Source organism: Lissotriton vulgaris, chromosome 6 (genome assembly GCF_964263255.1).
Source record: "Lissotriton vulgaris chromosome 6, aLisVul1.2, whole genome shotgun sequence".
NCBI lineage: Eukaryota > Metazoa > Chordata > Amphibia > Caudata > Salamandridae > Lissotriton > Lissotriton vulgaris.
The window spans coordinates 537,604,883-537,630,780 of NC_141694.1; the positions used below are offsets into that span (position 1 = coordinate 537,604,883).

Genomic DNA, 25,898 nt, shown 5'->3' on the forward strand with positions numbered 1-25,898 from the left:
GCCAGCCACCTGGTTTGGTCTATTGTATTGTATTGCAATTGCATTAATATGCGCTTTTTCGGTGAGTAGCACACTACTGCGGAACCCATAAAAGATTAGTATTGAATTAGTATATTGAAATATGAGGGTAACTTGAGTGGTGGATATGGTAGTCAGTTATTTGGATTGAGATGGGTAGAGGAGGGATGATTGTTTTGTAACAGTTCTCTTAACTTTTTAGTTGTGGGAGCGTCCAGGCCCTCACCAATATAATAAAAAATTAAAATAAAAATATAAATCTTTGCTATGTGCAAACATTTGTTTGGTCACAAAAAACACAAACAGTTTTCAGTAGTACTTAGCATTCAAGGGAACTACTTTATGTGTGGTTGTGCTCCTTGAAAAAGAGCAGAATGCTATCACTTTAAAGCAAATTTAGCTAATGGCTAAAGCAGGAAAAAAGACAGCCCCATGCTGTAGTGGGTAGAAGAAAAGGCATTGGCAAAGCCAATAGATCGCACCTACGCTTTGTCAATGCCATGCAGCCATTCTGCTGTACTTGACTAAATGTTTGGGGAACAAAATGCTGTTTTCTGGTGAGATGTCAGGGACGGGGCAAGCAACGTTGCGCCCCAGGGATGGGGCATGCAATGGTGCACCCTAGTGACGGGTCATGCAACGGTGCACCCTAGTGACTGGGCATGCAACGGTGCGTCCTAGTGACTGGGCAGGCAACGGCGCGCCCCAGGGAGCGGGCAGGCAACGGCGCGGCCCAGGGACCAGGCAGGCAACGGCGCGCCCCAGGGACCGGGCAGGCAACGGCGCGCCCCAGGGACCGGGCAGGCAACGGCGCGCCCCAGGGACCGGGCAGGCAACGGCGCGCCCCAGGGACCGGGCAGGCAACGGCGCGCCCCAGGGACCGGGCAGGCAACGGCGCGCCCCAGGGACCGGGCAGGCAACGGCGCGCCCCAGGGACCGGGCAGGCAACGGCACGCCCCAGGGACCGGGCAGGCAACTGCCCACCCTAAAAACCCTACGTAGGTTCTTCCCTCTTCTACCACAAGAAGCAAAAGAGACAGTCATCCGTGCCTTAATTCTCTCTAGGCTAGACTACTCGAACGGACTGTTCTGTGGATTGCCGGCATACCTGATTCACCGCCTTCAGGTCATTCAGAACGCCGCCGCCAGACTCCTGTTTAATGCACCTAGGCGCTCCAGCGCCCGTCCCCTGCTTTGTGCTCTCCACTGGCTCCCGATCGCCCACAGGATTTTGTTCAAAATTCTAGTGCTGGCCTTCCGAGCCATCTATCAAACTGGCCCTGTCTATCTGAGAAAAAGGTTCTGTTTGTATGTACCTAACCGCCCTCTACGATCGGCCAACTTGTGCCAGATGTCTGTCCCCAAATTTAAATATTGCAGACTTGGCGGCCAATCAATCTCGGTAAAAGCAGCAAAATCCTGGAATGCCCTTCCCTTCCACTTAAAAACTGCACCGTCTCTTAATATTTTTAAGAAAGGACTGAAAACTCACCTTTTTAATATTAAAGTCTAATCCTTTCTGCTATGTTTCTTAATATTTGTCCTTTCCCAGTCTGCTCCGCCTTTACCGCGCCAGGATACTATTTTTTAGTAACAGAGCGCGTTATAAAAGCCTTTAAAAAAAAAAAAAAAAAAAAAAAAAAAAGGGACCGGGCGTGCAACTGCGCACCCCAGGGACCGGGCGTGCAACTGCGCACCCCAGGGACCGGGCGTGCATGCAACTGCGCACCCCAGGGACCGGGCGTGCAACTGCGCACCCCAGGGACTGAGAAAGCAACAGCATGTCCCAGGGACGCCTCCCACCCCCTCAGATGCTTTCCCGGTTATTGGCCTGCCTGAACTTGGGGGCAGGAGTGCAGTTCATGGCAATCACCACTGACCGGGCCCTTGCAGCAGCTGTGCCGGAGCCCCAGGGCCTGCTGCGTTGGAGTAGAACGACCAGGTGGTAATAACTGGGCACGCCCACCTGTCACACTTCTGACCACCTGCAGGACTGGTATGTTGAATCCTCTTTTACTCTGCTTTTGTCATGCAGGCGCCGTCTGAGTGCCATCGTGGGACCTGACAATAGGAAAGGTCCTGAAGGTAAACAGGTCAACACGAGGTCCGCCTTCGAGGTGGGCGTGTGGCAGAACCGGTCCTAGTGGAGCCTGGTCGTACTGGGGCCTCCTGGCAGGCCTGCAGCTTTGTGGAAACCGGCTAGTCAGTCCCAGGGCCCAGAGTAATTATTCGGTAAGGCTATGGAGGTCACCGCACATGAGGAGACAGGCCCTGCAGAAATGGCCTTTGTAAAGCTTGTGGACCAATTGGGACAGTGAGATATTAGGCCAGAAACGTTGTGTCACCTAGGCAGGTGGCCCGTATTGGTGATGCACTGCCCTTTCCCCCCCCTTGAAATTTTAGAGTTGCATGGCTGTTCTAGAAAAGGCTTAGCGGTTGACCTTCTCCGCTGCCCTCGTACTCCAATACTGCACAGCACCAACTATGCTCCTCACTGAATACTGTATTAATATGGCCATCTCCTACTTCTATGAAACAGTAAGGCTGTTAGATCGCCCATGTGCCATGGCCAGCAGGCCATTGAAGGAAGAAGTGACAGCGGACACTTGGGGCCCTTACCAGCTCTGTTGGGTCCCTCCCTCCTTGCTAATCTACGGGGGCAACAACATTTGCCCCCCAGCTGAATTATTGCACGCAGTGGCCGCGCACATGACTAGGGACACAGTGGTGTAGACTTTGAGACAAACCAAACTGTATCAATTTTTCTAAGACTCTGCACACTGCCAAAGAAAGCAGAAATAAAGCACTCACCGGAAACCACCCCTGATGTTATCCTTCAGGCGATCACAACTCCCAGACAGGTATGATCTAAGATAGCTGCTGCCACTTAGAGCAGTAAACATTTTTTTTTAATTGGCATGAGCAAATGCACCTTTTGTTTGAACGGTTCAACAGCAAATGGCAGCAGGTGGGCCTTCCCAAAAAATGGTATGTATTTCTTTAAGGCACCTTAGAGGAGGAACAATAGAAGAGCAGGTGGGGAGCTGTGGAGGGAAGCAATAACAAGTGGGTGTGGGAAGCAACGGACTTTGTTTAGGCCACGATGGAGGAACGAAATAGCAAAAATAAATAAATAAAGCCAGGATGGTGGAAGAAAGAATGGAGGGGAGGAGGGCGCAACACGGAGCTTGGGGTGGGGGGGCGCTAACTGAACAGGAGAATTAGCACATGAGGGTAAACGCTAGTGGGGAAGAGGGAGCAACATGAGGAGAGTATTTAAAAAGAAAACCAGCAACCACAAAAAAAAGAAAAAACTTCTCATGAAGTGCTTTCAGAACAGGCATTGGCAATGCCAATTTGTTTCACTTGTTTGTAAAGGTCATCAGTGGATTAATAATAAAGTTAATAGGGCCACACAGTTTGGCCCAGGTATTTTGTCAGTACTATATTACAGAAGCACTTCTTTCCTTTTATATGCTTCACTAATGTGTTTTCAGCTGTGTCACTGCAATTGGTTTAAATCTACTGACCTGTGACTACAACTCAAGGGACGCAATGGGGTATTAAATTAAAGGCAAGAGTTGGAAACGTGGTGCTTCTTTGAGTTACTTTGGAGTTCCTAATTCTAGACTCGTAACCTGCCCCCACGGTATTTCTTTAATTGGTACAACTCAAACGAAGTATCACCAGAGCTATTGACAGCAGCTGTAAACCTCACAGAAAGCAGTTGTGCAGGATAACATCACAAAGTTTTTTTACAGAATTTAACGCCCTTGTTCAAAATGAGATGCCTTTTAAATTCGATTGTATTCACACTGTGGTAATGGCACTCAAATATCTTGGGATTTATAGGTATTTTAAGTGTAGTTGAACACATGCCCTAGAAGGCTGGTTTCCAGACCATCACGTGGGATAAAAACGATGAAAACGATTTAGTTGTGAACAATCATAATTAAAAATGTTTTAATTCCTAAAATATGAGACTATATAAACGTTACTGGGGTCTGTGGAAAGGGTAGTGTCACAATCACCCCGGTTCTCCCCTTCACATCGCATTCCTCTGTAGCCTCTCTAAGGCACACCCCTTATGTTCACGCATCTTTTTGAAATCCTTCATCTGCAAATTTCGCGCACCATCCAATTACTCTTCTGTTCACGCTCTCCTACATGCAATTTTATTCACTTCCCCACGCCCTACACACATGAACACACTGCACACCCACTCACCAGTAAGCACTGTATTTTCAATTACTTTGACAGTGTACGTAACCCTACAGCTTTGTATCTTTCACACACTTTCACCTAGAATCACAATTACAATTCGTAATTCGTGAACAGTGATCTATGCAACCCGCAGAGAGTCGATGTGCTGGATACGCTTGCATTCTAAACACCTTTGCGCCCCACTGACAGGGACTGTGAGAGACTCCCACTACCTTTAGCCTGAACTCCAAATGTCACACGTGAACAGAAGCTTCCCTCCTATTTCTTTAGCAGAGCATGCAGCTATGCCAGGAAATATTACACTGTTTTTCATGAAATCTACTAATTTTGTAACCTTTCTCAGAAAACCATAACTGTTTAGAGAAACATGTAACGACTGGTGGAATAGAGTCCGATTTTAATGGAATTTACCTGAAGTTCGTGCATTAGAATATAAATAAAATATACAAATAAAGCTGTGTAAACAGCCACCCACAACCAGACTCATAGGTATATAAAGGCGACTCACTTCACAGTACGAGCTAAGAGTAAAATACTACGGGAAAAGAGTACAATAGTGCGGAAAAAAGAAAAAAATAGAACACTCTGGAAGAAGCAAATACCTGTCGGAAATTAAATTATATTACACATGAGAAATGTAAATATGAGCTACCTCATTGGCATGGATTGTTTTAACTGTTTGCACAACCATTGTTTAGAAATCGTTAAAATGTTTTTCCTGTAAAATGACTTGCCCCACTTAAAGCCCTCCTGACTTTTGATGGCCTTGGCTATGCCTCTCTGAGCGGTTACCACGATTACTTGGAAAACTAACCCACCCTGAAGGAAAATGCCCTTGCTGCTGCAGCAACACCAGAAATGATAGTCACCCTCTGGTACTGTAGGGTCCTGGGGTTTTGTGCATAACGGCTACACAGTTGTTTGAAAAAGACTGACGGCAGGAGGTGTGAGGAAGATGAGGGGGGCAGGGGGTTAGGGGGGTGCTGACAATTATGATAAGGTACATTAAGGGCTGATTACCAAGTCTTTAAAGGGACCAGACTGCGACGAGCTGCTGTTTGCATGACATTAAGTCAGGCAGCTCCCACTGGGCCCACCGAATATTCGTGCTCATGCCCAAGGCCGGCCCTGACCAACTATTTTTATTAGGACTTATGTCCTGAAAAGAAATGCTTAATAATTTGAAATAACAAACATCTGCAATGCAATAGGTCTCGCATTGGCGAGAGTTTAAGCTGCTGGCATTGTAAAATTACAATATCTTTTATTTTTGTTTTAACCCCTTCCCTGCTGCCGTCGGCCATTGGCCGTCGCGAGCACTACCTCGCTGGTGCTGCGAACATCCAACGGCCGACGCGGCCCGCCCACTCCGCAGAACCGCCGCACTGCCGCAAAATAACTGCTGCGGCTAAGGTGTTAAAAACCAACACATAAATATAAGGCATGGTCATTTACAATGCCAATAGCTCAAACTCTCGCAAATGCGCCACCTATGTTATGGCAAATGCTTTTTTCCCCCTACAAATATTTATCAGTGTGGTGCAGTCTTTTCAGGAGGAGACTTCAAAATGCATATCCCGTTCTTTATTTGCACAGGGGCTGGTAGTTAAGTGGGCAAAACGATTCTACACTGACAAGCGTAGTTAGACCGCAATCACTCAACACAGTGAAACTGTACACACTTTTAACACAGTGAGACAAGCCTAAAGGCGCTGGTGGGAAACCTGCAGGACCGGACGGTAGTAATAATCCCAACAGGGCCAACTCAGCAGTTCATTCACTCAATATCGGCCACTTAAATGCCATTACCATCTGAAATCCTAACATTTTAGCACCAAGAAACATCAACAAGGTAGAACAAACAGTTACACAAGAGGGTATTAATTCTGCTAACCACGTGCCTCACCAACTTTCCAGCACATATTACAAATGTGTGACTGTCATATTAACCTAACATAACTCTTCACAGATATCATCATCGTAGAGAACTTATTTCGGTCAGAAGACCATAAAGTGCAAGTAAAATATTCTTTAAAACAATAAATAGAGAACAAGTCAATATTAGACATAAAAATTGATTAAACTAGAGAGTTATCAAAGACTTGAAAATATAAAATTCATGATTAGACACAGATATTTATCCAAAACGTTTCCTTCTACGCCACATGCCAAATAGAAAACGAGATACAGCAAAGACGATGGGGGGGTGAGTATCATGCGTTAAAACCCTACAGGCCTAAGTGCAATATCTGAACCCTAGATTCCTGCATAATGGAATCAGCCAGCATTTCCTTATAATTTCATACGCAGGGCAAAAAAACATAACATGGCAGACATCTTCTCGCTTATAATTACATGCCGGACAGGCTACATTTTCTGATTTTGCCCATTTGCAAGTAAATGCCCTGAGTGGTAGACTGCCATGCCTTCACTGGATGTAGACCTTCCTCGCAAGGGGTGGATAAATTACATCTAGGAATTCCTCTGCTCGCAATTCAGTTTTCACTAGGAGGAACTCTGCAGACAGTCTTCCCAGGGAACCTGATCTCTGTAAAGCTAGTGAGTTCTGTTGCCTCAGCTGACTTATGAGTTCCAATTTGGATATCCCCGGGCAACACACCTCAGGGGTCTCCCAGAGCTCAGACAAGCCAATCTGGATACTAAGAGTCTTGATGTGGTGCAGCCACAGGATTTTCTTGCCTTTTAGAAGAGCCCAAACCTCTAGAAATTCCTCTCTATATGGAGCCAGTTCGGGCACTGACCAAAGTCTCTTCCAATAGAGCATGGACCGTGCTGCTGCTAGCTCTTCTATTGATTCCAGCCCCAGATCAAGTCGCAGAGGGATAAGTGGTGTACTTAGTGGCAAGCCCAAAAGGTTCCTCATAAAGCCCTGCTCCACCCTCAGGAGATTAGTTGTATTTTTATAGCCCCAAAGTTCAGCAACATTCGTCGAGGCCGTTCTAGCCTGGAGTCGATAGATTTCAATAACAGGGGCTGCCGGTTTGAAGTCCGAGATTCTGTGGACTTTACTAATACCCCCCGTTACTTGGGATAGCCTAAGAGCGGATTTAGAAATTTGAAAACCACAGTCAAAATTTTCCGCCAAGGTAATGCAGAGGTAGACAAAGGTCTTGACTCTTTCTACGGCAATACCATTGAGAATGGGGTTTGGACGGTTCTGCTTCGAGGGATTGAAAATCATAAACTTGGTCTTATCCAAGTTTATCTCCAATCCACGTGAAGCACGAAATGCTGCAAAACCGTCCAGAGTACGCTGGATGCTCGATGATGTTTTAGATAACAACAGAGTGTCATCTGCAAACATCAGAGTGGGCATCCGCCGGGTAGCCAGCCTGGGAGCGTCATTGTCAGTTACACCAAGTAAATGGTCCACAAGACCATTGATGTAAAGACAAAATAACGTAGGCGCCAGAACGCAACCCTGGCGTTCACCCTTCAGAACGGGGAAACATGCCGACAAATCACCACACCAGATACGGTGTCCATATTTTGGGTTGGAATCGAAATAAAACCCCGGGCATTTTGTCTAGGCCAGGGGCCTTGTTAGGTAATAGTCTTGCTATTGCAGACTCGACCTCCTTCAGAGTAATATCCTCAGGCCGTTCTAGAGGACACACATCCCCAACCACCAAGGAGTCCTGCCTCCGTTCGCCGTCCAAGGACCCCACCAGTCAATACTCATGGCGGGGCCCCGGGACGGCCAACAGGGGACACACCACAGTTTCCCTCAGAACCAAATCTATCATCCCCGCCAATCTATGCTTGATGAATTATACAGTGCAGCCTGCGGAGCGTTGCCCCTGGCACAATGTGCAATAGTGACACTGCCAGATGGATGGGCGCCTGGCCCTCTCTTGACTCACTGCAATGCCAATCCACCGGGATCGCCTATGCCTTGCCTGCGCCATTTCACGCATCCTCTGGTGGTCTGGAGTCACCCGCTGGTTTTGGACAGCCTTGGTGTCCTTAGGCGAGGCGTCGATATATAGGAGTCACTGCATAATAACATGCCAGCAAACAGGCTATCAACATTTGTAACCAAGTTCAGTGGGTTAACACGTTTGCAAGAGCTGTACAGCTTCATGCCACGCACTGGAATCCCGGGAGGCGCAGACCTTCATCATGCCAAGATCGATAAAATAAGCAGTAGGCTGTTGCAATAGGGCTTAGTCTGGGCAATACACAAACAATTTCTACCATATCCAATTAGGCCAAGCAGTGTAGAAACGGATCGTGGTGAGCAAAGAAAGATCACACAAGTACAATTCTATCACGCATGTGCTAAGATATGACAGACCTCTGGATGAACGCTTGAAATCTACCAGTTAGGTGAGGCCCTCATATCATGCTATACTTTACTCTGAACACTAATATTCTCATGCCAGTCTTTCCAAAACAGCATCGGATACAACAGAGTGTAGCACAGAAACATTTTTACGCAGCCTAATTTTTAACTGACATTTGTTCTATAATTTATTTATTTTATTTTTTGCTTTTATGCTTTCGATTCAGTCATTTGGTTTTAATGTCCCCTAGGATTTATGACCTATTTTAATATTTCCTTTGTTTGGAGTATTGGTAAATACTCACGAGCCCAGGGCCTGATGCAAGAGGGTGGGGGGGGGGGGGGGGGGGGATATAGCTGTTCTTTGCTCAGATAGCGCTCTGGGTAAAACCAAATTTGTAACCCCTTCCTCGCCCTTTTTAATTGGATTTGTGACACAAATTTGCAGGGAAGAGAAGGTAAAGTTTACCGCCACATAAAAAAATGCAAAAGTGGAGGCCATCAGTCGGTTCGGAAACTGTTTAACCCCTTCCATGCTGATGACGAACCCCAGCCGTCATGCACTACGGTGCTCGTGTGCTGATGACGGCTGGGGTTCGTCACGGCCCGCCCCTGTTCGTGTTGTTTACAGCACACCAGGGGAATCGCGGCCGCATGGAAGGGGTTAAACAAAATGTAGCTGGATAATTCAAAGGGCAATAGAACACTTAAAATACAAAATAAATATATTACTTTATGATTTAAAAAAATATGGAAATTCACTGAAAACAAAGGTTACAGGGACATTATAGTTAGGTTCACGTTTTACACACAAAACAATAGAAATTTGGCAGTTGTAGTTATACTTATATAAAGAAACTATGGGCCAGATGTAGGCAATTCTAATTTACCACTTCTAAAATACCGATTCGGTATTTAAGAAGTGGTAAATTAGAGGGGGGGGGGGGGGGGGGGGGGGGGAATATAGGTAATTCAGAATCGGTAAATACCGAATCGTTAAGATTCGGTATTTACCGATTCTGTAAATACCGAATCGGTAATGCCCATTGATTCCTATGGGCATTGAAGCCCATAGGAATCAATGGTCATTACCGAATCGGTATTTACCGATTCGGTAAATACCGATTTTTGCAAGGGTGCAGGGGGTGTCACTTTGACACCCTCTAGCACCCCGAATTCAGGCACGTGTGACATGTGGCACACATGACTGTCACATGGCACAGGTGTGCATGCACATTCGGTATTTTACCACCCAATTGGATTGGGTGGTAAAATACAGATTCGGTAAGGCCTGTGGGACTCAGAAGAGTCCCACCTACATCTCCAATTTACCGAATTGGTAAAAATACTGATTCGGTATTTTACCGATTCGGTAAATTTACTGAATAGGTAAAATAGGGCACTACATATGGAATAACCATTTACCGGTCGGTAACGGCCGAAATCGGCCGTTACCGGTCGGTAAATGGCCACCTACATCTGGCCCTATAAATCATGCCATTAAGTAACGTTAGGCCACGAGTTTTAGTTTCTAAACTTAAGTATAACTGCCAAATTTCAATGGTTTTGTGTGGGTAAAATGTGATACTAACTATAACGTTCGGGTAACCTTTGGTTTTTCAGTTATTATATATCATACATATATAAACACACATTTATTTTTTTGAGTCGTGTATCCTGCAGTTCTTTCTGTTGCTTTTATTGTGAGGGTGATCCTGGGAACTCTTCCCTCATACTCTTGTTTGTCAGGGCCATCTGCAACTATCACATCTGGCACTGGATTCGATGTATGTGAGTAGGACAGCCTGACATTTCAAGCAGAAATGTCAAACAGAAAACCAGAATATGTATGCAATATGAAACGGGTACAGGTGAAAAACACAACAGCAAATGATTGAGCCATTGTGTATATCATTATTTGTGCCAAGAGATCACTGAAACACGTTCAATAAATTGACAAGGTGCATGGTTCAGTGTCACAACAGAAGGATTTACATTTAAGATATAAAGCGCGTCTTCTGGTATTCTCTCTGATTTGAAGCGAAGGCTCTTCAGACTGGTTTTAAACCCATTGAGTGTAGGGCCAGCTCAGATATCACGGGACAATGTGTTACAGTCATACAGTTAGAAGGAGGAGAGATCAGAATCCAGATGCAACACACGGTAGCTTAGTGTTAACAGTAAGTTCTGATTGCTAAATGGCAAGTTATTAGTAAAGGTGAAGCAGCTCAGGTCATATCAGTAAAGTATTCTTTATAAATCACAGTCCACACATAATGTACGTCTGGTTGTCCATAGATCTGGCAAGAAGAAAGCAAAAAAAGAGAGACTATGGGCAGTTGAGAGCCAGAAAGAGTGCAATGCTATTAGGACAAGAACCCTCACTTACCAAAGGGGGAAATGCTCAATCATTGGGATCCCTCCTTACACTGGGACCGCAAGGTACACAGGATGGACTACAACTCCCAGATTGACAGGGGGAGGAGCAGAGGTGTTTTATTATAGAAAGCAGAGTAATAGTTCTGAGTGAGGGGGCAGAGTGCAAAAGTTAAATGTGTAGGTTAAAACTATCTCATGCTAGGCTACATTACTACTTTATTGTGGTGCCGCCCTATGGATAGGGTTTAAATAAATGAGGACAGGGGCACAGGTACATCCCCTTCCTAAATGGTAAACAGGTTTCTGCCTTTGTGGGACTCAATACCTGAAGCCCCTTTCCTCTCATTTATTTTAACCCTATCCATAGGGGAGGACTAGACTAAACTAAATGCCAGCACATGACTCCAGGGCACAAAAAAAATGAGGTCCTGATAAAGAACACACAAAAGGTATTATGTCAAACAAACAATGGACAACAGAAAGGGGTAAACTCTTGGATCAAAAAAATATGAACAAGCCCCTCACAGTGCGGTATCATTTGCAAATCAGTAAAGTTAAGTAACAGTTTTTTAAAATGATCTTTGACTTGAACAGAATGGTGAAACTTCGGAACTGCTCGACAAAGATGGGTCCATGAAATGCAACTGACCTATATACTTTCAAACTCTTAAATTCAAGTTTGTGACTTTAGGTAAACAGTATCTGAAACCAGAACTCTCATGTTCCTAAACCATGGCAGTCCAACAGACTACTACGCTACATATTAATCCTTGCACATTGATAAGATGTGTAAAGACACAGCTTTGATATTCTGTAAAGCTCGTCATACAAGTAACACTGGAGACAACTCCTATAACTAGCTTAAATAAGGCAGCATCATATCTGGATATACCTTAATTAGAAATTCCCAAGCAATAGCCAGGTGTCATCAAATGTCCTTACACAAACATAGGCCCTTAACAACCAGAAAGGGAACTGGAACTTTCTGAAAAGTAGCACTGCAACACCAGCACAGGCCAAAATCATGAAAAGCAACAGTCTTATCCAAAGCTTTTTTTCTACTCATTTTTTTTTTATGTCCCACCTACCGACAGCTTTTAGCTGTCATTTATCTTAAGATCTATATTACACAATAACAAAACTGAGCGTAGTCTATGGGTCAGACAACTGTTCATGAATGGTTTGCTTTCTTGTCTATCTTGTTTGCTTGCTTCTTACTCAATGGCTTTCCATCCACCTAGGATTGTTCCGCCACTGGTACATAGGGTCTGTATCATCCTTTTGATATGATGACTTGCATATTTTTCTACTGCTAACATTCAGGGAACTCTTTTTCTAGCACTCCATGGGTGTGCATGTGTTTTCCTCTCCTAGATGTGCTATTTCCTACTCACATCTCTGCCTCCCTTGCTCTAAGTGTTGCTCTTTCCATTTCCCCCAGGCTGTCAGATCATTTGTTGCTTCCCCTGCTCTCCTTGTCCCACTTTGCTTTTAAATGTTTATTCTTGAATGTGCATGCCTCATCAATCTGCAGTGGGCACTGCTGCTTTTTTCGCTGACGCGGTCTAGCATCAACAAAGCATTTTAGCAGGCGTGGCCAAGATGGCGGACTCTTTTCCCCGAGGCTCCGACCGGTGGCCCGTGCAATCGCCATAAACAACTGCCCCATGCACCGGGAGACCCCATAAAACAGTACCTGGTCGGAATGATGCAGGGACAGCCCCGGTGAACTCGGATGCCCGGGCCGTGCTGGCATTGCCGAGACGTCTGGTGGAGGTTCCCAGAGGCTGCTAGACAAAATGGCAGATCTACAGCAGAATGGTGCGATCCTCTGAGGGCGGGACTGAGAACCAACATCCTGGTACGGGACCTGCACTACCAGAGGAGGATGGCGGCAAGGCAGCCACTGAGAGCACCGGGTAAGAAAGAGCAGCCCCCTGACTGGCCCTAGGGAGGTGGACATCCCCGTACACCGGAACCCTGGGGCGGGCCCCCAAGAGCAGCGTGTCGCGGGACACGGACCGCGACCTCTCTGGCAGCTCGGCGTGGGATCTCCCTGCTGTGCTCCACCTTCCCTAAGAAGCATCTGAACGGGAGAGGGTGACCCGTGATCTGTCGGCCCAACACTGCAGCCAAGAAGACCTCAGACCTAGTGGGCTTGGGCCCGTAATCAGAGGCCCCAAACTACTTTGAAATCCGCCTGCATAAGCCGCAGGGCGACAAGCACCTGCACTCACCTCCACTGAACCGGAGAGGACACACGCACAACCCACTCAGCATCGGTGCCTGAAGTGCGAGGGGGTTGAAAGGGAAAACAAGACACGCACTAACAATTAGCCTTTGCGCCCGACTGCAGAGACCAACGTTACAACACAACAGCTCCCCATCCCCGATGGCCCTTACTGTCTGACAGAGGGGTCTGGAGCAATCTTCTGGTTGACAAGCAGCACGGTCGGGAACCCCTCAGCACCTACACGCTCACTGCCTGGTGGTGTGTCTACAGTCAAAGCACCTCATCGCTGCCGTCTACTGGGGCGCAGATTGGCCATATCGGAGTGACTGAGCCCCAGTGGAACTGCTGCGGCCTTGACTGAGCCACAGATCGCCTCCCGGACACAGCTGACAAATGGTAACACAAGAACAACTTGCCGGGGCATCACTGGCGGCCCTCCCCGCACCTGGGACACAAGAGGAGAGGGGAGACGCGGCAGGAGGGCTTGCAGTGGATGGCACTAAAGAGTCGGTCGAGTCAGACGACCCGGTTGAACGCATTCACCCAACAGCTGGTCACAGATCAAGGATCGGAGTGGGGTGGCGCCGGGCGCTGTCTGCTGCAAGAGGAGAAGAAGAAAGAAAAAAAACACACCATGGATCGTCAACACGCGGAGGGAACGCAACACGCCCCGGAACAGCAGAGAGTGGCTCCCCCGAACCCTGCAGTGACCAGGTGAAAACCAGGTCTGCCCCCTCAGCCATTCCTCTTGAAGCTCCTACATTATCAGGACAGGTACACCATCCTCCGTGCAGCCAGATAACATGGGCGATTACAAGTAGAAGACAAACAGGTCATGCTGTTCCCAGACTACTCGTGCGCTGTTCAGCAACTAAGAGCCACCTTCCTCGCAGTTAAGCGTGCCCTACGCCAAAAAAACATACAATATGCTCTCCTCTTCCCTGTCAAACTCAAAATCATCCACAATGGCACAACTCACCTTTTTCACGGACCCAAGGGCAGCAGATGCCTGGGTGGAGCAACACGTGCAACACTCTACGAACAACAATGACCAACGAGATGCTCGGCAGCCCTGACGTTCGGGACGACGTTGTCGAAAGGTTACCCTCACACAACTAAGTGTGCAACCGAGCGCCGCCACTACCAGCTCCCCGGATCTCACGCATATCAGAGCACAGGAAAGCAGTAACAGCACTGAGTCCCGCGGAGAGGGAATCGGACATGGAGAGGGGCCCACGCTTGTTCAGCTCGGAAGACGACGGCAGCGATGTGCACATGTCTCGAGAGGGCTCGGTGACACCTCCAATAGTGACCCCTTAAACGGCTGACACACTAATATAACAGAACATAGGTCCTCTGAGACCTCAGATTAAAGTATGAGCAGACAGAGCGAAATCCAAGCCCGACGGCACAATGAAGGGACTGTCCAGACATGCTACAACAGTCATAACAGTGAACGATATTCCAGCCAAGAACGGAGGACTAAGAACAGATATGGTGCTAGAGGGCACCTCCCTGATGTTGTTTTCTAGACGGCAACCCGTCGGAGACCAGGGAGAAACAAGTCACCACCCTGCAGTAACGAACTAAAGTTTACATATGGAAACTAGTTTGGACGTACCGCTTCGTGCGATAGGTCCCCGAAGTTGGGACGGTTCTCCAATGTTTTAGTTTACCCCCTCCCCCCCCCCTTCTCCCTTATTCCCTTATCCCCAGGTATCCTCAAGTGGGCGAGGAAACAGAAACGGACAATGTAGATTAATTGAAAGTAGCGGGTTGTGAGTGGATGAATGGGTTCGATGGGTAAAAGGGTTACTATACATCGAGGGAACACTGATTCTCATGCACGCTACATGACATACAAAGTTCCTAATACAGACATAACATTTAGCACATTGAACGTCAGGGGATGCACACAGCCCGCAAGCGGTACTCCCATATATGCATACATTAAGAGGCAACAGGCCCAAGTAGCTGTCCTACAGGAGACGCACCTGACAGAGAAGGAGGTAGACCTTCTGCGCAAAAAATGGCGGGGCATAATCTACGCCACAACGTACTCTGCATTTGCCAGAGGTGCACTTATATGGAGAAGGCCAGGGGTACCATTCAAAGAGCAAGCACAAATAATAGATAAAGATGGGAGATATGTGCTAATGGCAGGGCTGTTAGGTCAATCGCTGCTTATAGGGAGTGTATATACGCCCCCAACGTAGGCCAAGATCAATACTGGGATAGACTCACAGACGTGTTGGCCCATCACACATCGACACCGTGGCTCCTAGGGGGAGACTACAATTGCACATTAGATGTACACCTAGATAGATTGCATCCCCCACCATTACATTCGCCTGCATATAAACAAACTGAGCGCTTCCAGCGTTGGGATGGATTGATGGGCGATGAAGGACTACTTGGGCAGAATAGTGTCGGATCATGATGCACACATAGTGAACCTGAGATGGCGACCACCACATCCCCCAGTCCCAACATGGAAGCTACCCCAAGAAGGCCTCACCATTCAGGCGTTTAGCCAAGTCCATGGGGAATTCAATCAGAACACTTTCTGCTGAACGCTGGTATGGCATCATCCAGATTAATAGAATGGGGCACATTTATGGTCTGCGCCATGGGACACTACATCCAACAAGTGGCGGGGGTAAGGAGAGTACTGGAGAGCGCCTTACAAACTGCAGAGTCAAAATTAGCAGAACTGTCGAAAAACAGACATGGGGAAGGCTACACCAGCAGAGCTGTCAGCAGCTAAAACCTCAGACGCAGAAACAATGCGGGACCTACACAAATACAACTTTCGTGCCTATGCAGCTAAAGCACACTGGGAGGGTAATTGGCATGGTTAGCCAAACAGGACACAATCACACATCCGATCACAGAACTCACAGACACAGATGGGCACGCCAAATACTCCCCAAGTCGACATATTGCACATATTTCACGGCTACTACTCAGGAAATCTACTGAGCTCCAACCATGGAGCAGCCGCGAGAGTTGACCCAGTTTCTGGACCCATCGCCCATGCCCGAAGTCTCCGCCGCAGACAGGAAGGAGTTAGACGGGAAAATCACGCCCACAGGGGTAACGCACACAATTAGGTCGTTCGCGAGAAAGAAGGCACCAGGAATGGATGGCTTTCCACTCAAGTATTAGAGCACGTTCGTGGAACAGGTGGACCTCGGCTGGCATCTATGTACGAAGATGCACTAACCAGAGGAGTGCTCCCGGAATCACTTCGAATATCAACCCTGGTGACATTCCCGAAGCCACACAGAGACCCCACACTCCCCGCCTCATACAGGCCGATAACGCTCTTAAACGGGGACTGCAAAATTCTAGGGAAGATATTGGCCGATCGTTACACTCAAATTCTACCAGCGCTGGTACACCCGGCCAAGTATGGGTTTGTTCCACAAAGTAATACCTCACATAACCTGCGTAGGCTATTTCATATTCAGGACAGAGCAAAAGACAGATTCTCACGAGCAGCATACCTGATCTATAGAAAGCGTTGGGTACCTTAATATGGCCCTATCTGTTCGCAGTTCTCCGGGAAATAAATGTAGGCCCACACTCATGGCATATACTCAACTCCTTTACAGAGATCTCAATTCTAGGGTACTAATAGGCAAGCTGATTTCAGCCCCATTCCTGGTAGCGCGAGGGACTAGACAAGGGTCCCCCCTGTCCCCTCTCCTCTTCACTCTGGCGGTGGAGCCTTTGGCCATAAGACTGAGACGGGAGGGGGAGGCATGGGGAATCCCAATAGCAGACACCACACATTGCGTATCACTATACGCAGACGATCTTCTGATTTATGTTTGGGACATTACGAATGATCTCGCCCCAATCTGGACAACGCTGCAGGAGTTCAGAGAGGCCTCGGGACTCAGAGTCAATTGGGGAAAAATCGAAGGTGTTCCCACTTAAACCCCATTCGGCACCTCTGGAGGTTGCGGTGGGCACCCAGACAATATCATGGAACGTCACGGCCCCCAGATATCTGGGTGTGCGACTAACATTCCCCTGAGGATCTCTATGCGGGTAATCACCGTAAAGTGCTGGCGGGCTTGCGAATGGCGGTGGGTTTCTGGAAAACACTATATATGGCGCCCATCGGGCGCGTAGCCAAAGCCAAGATGATTATGGGTCCTAGAATGCTCTATCATTTCACGAACCCCCCGGTAATCCCACCGTGTTCCTTTTTTCGGGAACTAGACGCGCTACTTACAGCTTTGATTTGGGGAGACAGCAATCATAGAATAGCACTACGCACGTTGTACCTGCCCACAACTAGCTGAGGCTTGGGAGCTCCGTCCTTCGAATCATATTTCCTGACGGCACCGCTCCAATGGTTCTCTCACTGGAGAGCAGAAAGTCACGTGGGAGAAACAATAACCAAGGACGGCAGACGACCCCACCCCGCCATCAGAAGAATGTCAATGCCGGGCACCAAACCGGCATGCACGCACCCGCTACAGGTCTCTATAGCCCGCAAACGCATGATGCGAGTGCACCGTATGTTGAAGGGGCGACCATTATACTCTCCGTTGCTCCCCTTGGTGGGAATACTACACTGCAGGAGCCCTTCGGGTATGGACTGATCATGATGTGACAGAGGTAAAGGCACTGTTTCATGAGGGGTAACTGAAGACATATGCTCAGGTGGTATGACCTCCCGCAGGGACAATTTTTAATACGTAGGCAACTCTTGGACAGTGGTCGTCAGTGCTGGGACCTTTCGGGATGGGTGCCCCCAACACATCCAGTGTTACACACAATATTACGAATGGGCAGGTACTTAATCACTTGGCACTACAAAGCGATCCGGAAACAGACTAATATCTCCCTCGATGGACTGAGACAGACGTGGAAGACTAAGTGGGTCGGGCATTCCACGATAAGGATTGGAACCAAGCTTTAGAATACCCTAAAAAGGTTTCCAGAAATGCACGATTTAAAAACATACAACTTAATGTTCTACACCACGCGTATCTCACACCAGATAAATTGCATCGATTCTACCCAGATACACAATTCACATGCCCCCGATGCCAAATACCAGAAGCAAGCTTTAAACACATGTTCTGGGACGGTCCCTCCATACAATCATACTGGGCAACGGGTACATCAAACACTCCGAACAAAGGTCGATATCCCGAGCATCTCCACATGGGAGGCATGCGCTCTCCGGGTCCTCCGGAGAAAGAAGTCCGCAAAATTGCAATGGCGCTTTGCATCATTAGCCATCCTCTTGGCAAAGAGAAATATAGCCATGCATTGGAGAGCCCCTACCGGGCCTCCGGAAGCAGCTTGAGTGGGAGCAATGAACAAATGGGGGGCAGCGGAGGCAGAGACCCTGAGAGAGGAAGAAGTAAGGGGTACACGTAAACATCCAGGAGCTATGGAATGGGCGCAGTTGTTAAATCACTTTAAACAAGAGACGACAGTAGGGGCAACACCTGAAGCAACACAGTCACCGCACCACACCCCTTTTGTCTCCTGCGACACGGATCCCAACAATAGCGGAATAACATTCAGGCAAGAGGGTCATTTAGATCAGATGGACAATACCCCTGGGACGATTACCCACTCCCATGACCGCTCATTCCCCCACGATTACCCCATGATGTGCCATTTAGACCTATCGACCGATCATTCTTGCTCACTTAGTGCGTCCTCTTCCTCCCCCCCCCCCCTCCTTTCCATGCTTCACAGCTAAGTTCCTATCGGCAGTTTTGACACCGACTTAACCATATGTGGAGCAGTGTGGCTTAATAGTTAGAGCGGCAGACCCTGATACAGAGGTCTAGCCTGGGACCAGGGTTCAATTCCCCGCCTCGGCGGGTCTTGGACTCAAAAATTCCACTGACCTGATAATTCTCGCCTCGGTGCCTATTCCAATCATGGAGTCCCACTCTGCAACTCTGGGCAATAGCTTGCTTAATCTCCACAACAGCCCCCACAACGCTAAGGATGCCTGGCCTTCACCTTGGGGGTGCCCAGGAGTGGACGCCTCACAGGGAAAGCCAGGATGGGTTCCACAGCAGTATTCGTACAAGCGCCTTGAGACCCTTGCGAGTGAGTAGTGCGCTATACAAGTATCAATTTACATTACATTTACATACGGAACAGATGGTCAGACACAATAAAGGGGGAAGCATATACAGATGGAGGTGGAGGAGACTATATACCAACCCTCGCCACCGTGTGACACAAAGGTCCAGACACAGTAGGACTCATGACTACCCAGTGGGGCAAAACAGTAGTAGGCCTAATAGAATATGATATGCTAACGTATTTTGAGAATTAGAAAATAAATGAAAGCTATTTGTAACCAGTGCTGGTGCTCAAAATATGCACATAAGATTGTTAAACTACGAAATGTCTGATGTCTCACATGGAATATTGTAATGAAAGCCCTAATAAAAAATTTAAACAAAAAAAACAAAGCAATTTAGTTCCTTCTGCAGAAGCGGTTTAGCAGTGGCAACCAGCACTGGCAAAACCTAAAGGTCGGCTGACAAAATCTAAAGGCAAATCATATTAGCTTTGGCAATACCTGATTTTTTATTGCTTCCTCCCCTGATACTCCACATTGTCATGATTTAGTAGAGCCTCTGTAATAAATATCATATTTATCACATCAGTTTTGTTTGAAAGCACTTCACACACATACCCCCCCACCCCAAACTATCTAGACAACAAACTTATGAAAGCAGAAAGACCCAGAACTCTGAAAAGTAAAGTTGAAACTTCTCAAAGTAAATCCACGCAGACTTGCTATTTTTCTGTAAATGCAGCCAGGATATGGAACTCACTCCCTAGAGATCTCAGATGCAACCTGTCCTTCTCCTGCGACAAAAGGAACCTGAAACTCCTTCTCCTTAACAAATAATTTAACACACACGCCAACTGAACTATGTTCCAATAGGTCACTCTATGACTCGACCCTTTGTGATGGTCGGTTGTTTGATTGTTTCAGCTGTCCAATATTTAATTTACTCCTTTAACTTTTGCTGTTTTAATTGTTCTGCATACTGTAACCACCCTTATTGCCTTATGATTCTGTTTGTCTCAATTCATGCTTACTCTTGAATTAAAGTATCTAGCATCATACGTAAAAAAAAGCGCTTGGATACCTGCGGGTCTAGCTAGCGCTGTATAAAATGTATAAATAAATAATCAAACCAATGTAAATGTACACAGATTGCAAGGAGCATATAATACCAACGATGGTTCAACATTTACACACAAACTTTGATGAACACTATATACCTCAGAAAATCTCAGGGGTAGGACAGACCAAAGAAAGAGAGCCACACACAGCATACAGTCATAATCCCACAGTAGCTATCTTTGGCCCCGACTCCTGAGAGCATACACCAAATAACTCATAGATAACAAAGTAGCACCTTGATGGGAAAAATACACATCTTGAACCAACTTCAGCAATTCTGCCCACACATAAAAAATATCCCCATCTGTAATGCCTCACGTCTCCAATCAATGGAAGATCTATATGAAACCTGCTTAAGTGTCAAGAGAGAGCGAGTCTCTGTGACTGCTAACACCTTACAGCAAAGCCCAATTCAGTATAGGCTGTAAAAGCAGTATTTTTTATTATTTATATTTGTTTATACCATTTTGTAACACAAATGAGCCATGAATAGTTGTGAAAGCAGAACTCACTGAATATTGATTATGAAACAAAGAAAAAACTATTTCTGTGATTTAAAAAAATGTAAGACTTTTGAGACAATTACTGGCTCAGAAACCACCAAAGGAACTAGAGCGTCAGACAACTAGTACAGGAGAAAAAGTTAACCTATCGTCAGAAGCATCGACATTTAAGACATTATGACCATAGCATGCCATTTTTTATTGCTTCACAGATCAGTCACAAAAGAGCACGCAAACGCGGGTCCACTAGACACCTCAGCAAGGTCTGAAACCAAAGTGCAGGGGGAGAGGGTGGGAAGAGTAGACGGTTACTACAAGCGCCAACAATTCAATAGCAACTCTGAATAAATCATACTTAGCTGTGGAAACATAGCTTACCAGACCCCTCTGGTGGGGGAGAGGTTGGGTGAAGAGCTGCTAGCCTCCAAAAGGCACAACCTTTTAAAAGTACAATGAAAATGAGATGTTTATCAGCTGTAGCTTGCTACAAACTCCCAAAACAAAGGAGGGTAGAACTCTCAGCAAAGTTCCTATTCCACACACACACACACACACACACACACACACACACACACACACACACACTTTTCACTAGATACAGCCTGCCCTCGCAACCCTACAGGGGTACCACCAAAAAGGTAAGTGGATGAACTAAAACTGCAGCGATAAGTTTTGACTATTTTCTTTAAAAATGTATACAGACACCTGGCCTTGAACGATGCACAATTAAAAGAAATGGCCTAAAACTCCTTTGATCCTGCTTCCTCTGCCCTCATCTGGACAATAAAAAAAGGCCACACTCTACGTTCTGACTGGAAGTTAAAGGGGGCGCCAGGGAGCTAATCAATGAGCACCTTACCACCAGGAGACCGGTCAAACACGGAGCAAAAAAAATAGGTATTATGAAGGGGGGCAAGAACTAGTCAACAGAACTCATCATGCACAGTGTAGAGAAAAGGCGAAAACCAGCTCTCTTGGTTATCAGTTTGCCTGACTAGGTCAATCCCAATAAACAAACATTAAGACAAATTGGCTAATGGACGTGACAAACAAGAACTGCAAAAGTAGAACCTCTCCATAACAATTCAAAGAGAATAAAGATTTGTGAAATATTACTCCTGTAAACAGGTTGTGATAACATGCAAATTCCACCAGTATGGCGGCACGTTCCAGAGAGAAAAATTACTACCACAGGAGGAACTGTAGACACTCAAGGGTGGGTTAACCAAAAAGGCTGGTGAACATAAACACAGTGCAAGTTCATGGGCATTCGCAAAGCCTTTGGTGATAGTTTCCAACCCTAAAAATTCTCACAAGTGTAACCCCAATACATTTCAGCATTTAAAAATATACATCTGTTAGAGATTCAGAGGGAACGACCAAGAGTGCTCGAGAAACTATGAGAATTTTTTACAAGTCGCAAATTCACAAAAAATGCAGGCTCGACCGTGTGCGAGAAAATTTACGACTGTCCATGCCAGTTTTGGGGAAAATTGCTCAAATTTTTCCAGCACACAAGTACTTTTAACATCTAGGTGAAATGTATGTACTACTGAAATATCACCAACTAGAAATCCATTCCTAATTATCATAATTTTAAGTCTTATATCAGAAAGAAAAACCACAACAAAAATCTGTTGTTGAAAAGCACCCCAAAATTAACAATAAATGTATTGTTAATAAATCAATTTATTGTGCCATATCAATGACTCGAATACAACAATCCAATGGTGATCGCCCTATCTTCAAAATCGGATTAATAATTATTCAAAAACGAAAAACATTTTAGGTTATAATTTTCTTTTGTTTTTAAAATTCATTGTGTGTAAATCAGAAGTGTGATCTGTCATAAAAACACATTATCGCAAATGGAAAATAAATAACATTACTGCAGAGAAAATCGAACACATGAAATGTAAAAAAGCAAAGTCAAAATTTGGGATTTTTTTCTATATTAAGTAAACGTATTCCAGATTTTTTTACCTGATAGCACCATAAAAAAAAAATTAAAAAATCAGACATGCGCTTTTACGTTTCTACTGATCACCATTGTTGGTGGCTTAGAACTATTTTTATCATCAAAAATAGATAAAATGACTAACAGGTAAAACATCTGACTAGTCATAACTAACAGAAGATGCTGCTTATACCCGGACATAGCAAATTACAAAACATCATGAAGCAAAACTGTTCTATTAACATCTACTCAGTCACCAAGGTAGCTTTTTAGAATCTCGTTAAAGAACTGTCGAATAAATGATTCCTTTGCTGGATTTCACATCTCCCAAACCAATATCCTATTAAAAGACTGAAAAGGAAATGACCAAGCTTGAAAGAAAAATTTAACCGTTGTTCCTCAAGTTCGATGTGCTGAGCACCCTTCAAATTTGCAACAAAAAGAATTGTTGCTTTATGCATAAAAGTAGCTAATGTATACAACAAAGGCCATAAATTGGGTCCACAAAGCACAAAATGAGAGCCAAAGCAAACAAAAAGGTGCTATTCAAAAAAGCAGAACATACCTGAAATATGAACATTGTTTTAAATGTATTATTGTTCAAAAGATACGCATTAGAAAGGGTTGATATGATGAAAACGATCAATATGTACCTAAACAAGCAATTCAGATATAGTCAATTCTGACAGCTGTTGTTTTGGGGATTCCTTAAGCAAATAAATTAGGCACAGTCTTAGTTTACTTGGTTCAGAATCAATATTCTATGATTGGTGTTTCTCAGCAACAAACTTTGCCAATAACAATGTGCTCTATGGGGGGGTCGTAATACACATAATTGGACCTGCATAAACAGTACAATGGGCTTGCACAAAAACATGCAAATGGACTTAAAACCCGCACTCTTCTTCAGTACTCTTATCAATAAACTGTATCGTTTACATAAAATAACTAAATGTATGTATTTATGTGCTCCTTGAGAAAAATGCCAGTCATTTAAAAGGTAGTAAACTAGGAGTTTGCTCAATGACACGCTATATAAATCCAATCCCATTACAACATGCTTCACTACATGGAAAATACATTTAGAAAATATAACACTCGAATACAAAAATATTGTTAGATTATAAAAGCCGAATTTCCAATTTCTGTGGAAATTAATAACGTTCTGATGAAGTAACCAATAAAAGTCTAGCCCGATACAAATTCCTTAAACATTACTGCAACTGTGCCAACGCAAACTTTTCCAAGAGTAGAAAATAAGGTGGCTCGAAATGATCGGAAATGCAGCCACTTAAGTCCCACTAATCTGCCTATGTAAACGTCATATCCCTACTCTGCCCTGTCTACAAAACACTGAGCTGCTCTACCTATTGAACAAAATACAATTAAACCATGTCTTAGTAAAAATGAGAAAGTGGCGAGATATGATCCGCTCAAAAGACGTGAAAGAAGCAGCTATTGAGTTCCACTATTTATCCATGCTTCTTTGTGCAGTTAGTGAATAGCGAGGGGCAAATATTACAGGGGCATCTCTACGCCAACATTTTGATACATGGAATGTTAATTTGTCACATTTTACGTAGGTGCATTAGAGAGTCAGTCATCAGCATGGCTGCGCCATTCTGTGTACACTTTCGCTGATCAGCTGAAGAAACGTTGAAAGCGAGGCAAAAAGTGCTTGGAACAGTTACTTAAAACTAAACTCGATCACGAAAATGGGCTCATAACTTAAGGGAATTAAGGAGCAACAAGGTGCTAGTCTGTATCGCGGGGCACCTGGACACGCTGCTGTGAACCGCCGAGATAGCCTTGCTTCTTAGGGCCCTTAATCATGTGCTATTGTTGTGTGCCTAGCTCCCACCATCTGAACTCCTCCTCCAGGCGTCCCTCCCTTCTCGCTACACAGCGATCATGACGTACCTCTATTTACAACACACATCTAGAAGCCTACATCAGTAAAAAAAAAGATAAATATTACACATCTAAGGGCAGGCTGCGAAAAAGGTGTCCATGATATCGTCTGCTACCTATCTAGGATTCGTATAACACCACACCCCCATTACCCGGGCGCTAACTTTGTTTCGGTCGAAAAATTGCGGGAAATTCAACTGATAAACTCAACTCGCTGAAAATAAGGGATAAATAAATTCCCTCCCCTGTAGCAGGAGTAACAACAAGAGGGGGCTCTCACCAGGCTCTGGTAGCTCCTCGGGTGATCTCGGCCAGTCCAGTCGATGCGTTTAGGCAGCAGCTATATAAATGGGGGAACATAGGGATGCTATTAGTGGGGTCCATCACGAGTTGGGGGGCGGGGGAGTTAAGTAACCATTATGGTGTCAAATGAAGGGGCGCGTACCTGTTTATGCTGCACCTCACGCACCAGCACCTGCAAGAACAACACAAGACTAAGTCAGAGGGGGGAAGCAATGGGGCTAAAGGGGAGCAAGAGGAGCGCAGCGTGGGGTTCGACCATTCCTACCTCGGCTGCTTCTTGACAGGGGCCGTCCTCTAGGAACCGGGCGATCAGGAAGTAGAGCTCTGCAGGGAAATAAGGGGAATCAGATGCCAGTGAGAAGAGCCCTGCATGACCCCAGGGAAGACCCTGATCACCCCGAAGATCTCCTTCACCCCTTCTTTCCTAATCCCGTGGGATCACCCCGAGCTCACCCAATCTCCGCAGAACTCACCAGACTTGAGCTCGGCGCTAGGCTGGGTAGACATTGGCAGTCGTGTATTGAACGGCGCTCCGGCGGATTCTGCTAGCTCCTGTTGAAGGCTGCTTTCTATGTCCTACTCCCAGTCCTCCTACCCTACCAGCAGCCTACGCTGTTGAGCCGTCATCCTAGCAGTACCCAGTTGCATTCATGGTGAATCACTCCGCGCGAGCGTCTTTGCACAGATACCGGGAACGTAAAGTAGTACCTATCTATGGCACCGCGCCTGTTATACGGGCGGGTTTCACTGGACCCACCGTGGTCCATTAGAGAGCATAGATGTCAGAACAGTGGTAAATGCGTACAATAGCGAGCAAAACGGTGTGAAGGGTTTTTATAAATTTAACTTTCCACATCATTTATCCAGCA

General features: G+C 45.9%; 1 protein-coding gene across 2 annotated transcripts in view; it reads right to left on the reverse strand.

The window, feature by feature from the left end:
• Positions 1 to 25,689, reverse strand: part of PHIP (PHIP subunit of CUL4-Ring ligase complex) — a 2,330,659-nt gene extending 2,304,970 nt beyond the window's left edge. Inside the window, exons 1-4 of one of the 2 annotated variants that reach the window (XM_086926531.1) lie at positions 25,503 to 25,689; positions 25,295 to 25,353; positions 25,172 to 25,201; positions 25,007 to 25,066 (exon numbers count right to left, since the gene is read on the reverse strand). In XM_086926531.1, coding sequence (XP_086782657.1) covers positions 25,007 to 25,066; positions 25,172 to 25,201; positions 25,295 to 25,353; positions 25,503 to 25,536 — 183 coding nt within the window. In that variant the 5' untranslated portion in view covers positions 25,537 to 25,689. The remainder of the gene's footprint in view (positions 1 to 25,006; positions 25,067 to 25,171; positions 25,202 to 25,294; positions 25,354 to 25,502) is intronic. The other variant, XM_086926532.1, reaches the window with a different exon arrangement.
• Between the last annotated feature and the right edge of the window lie 209 nt (positions 25,690 to 25,898).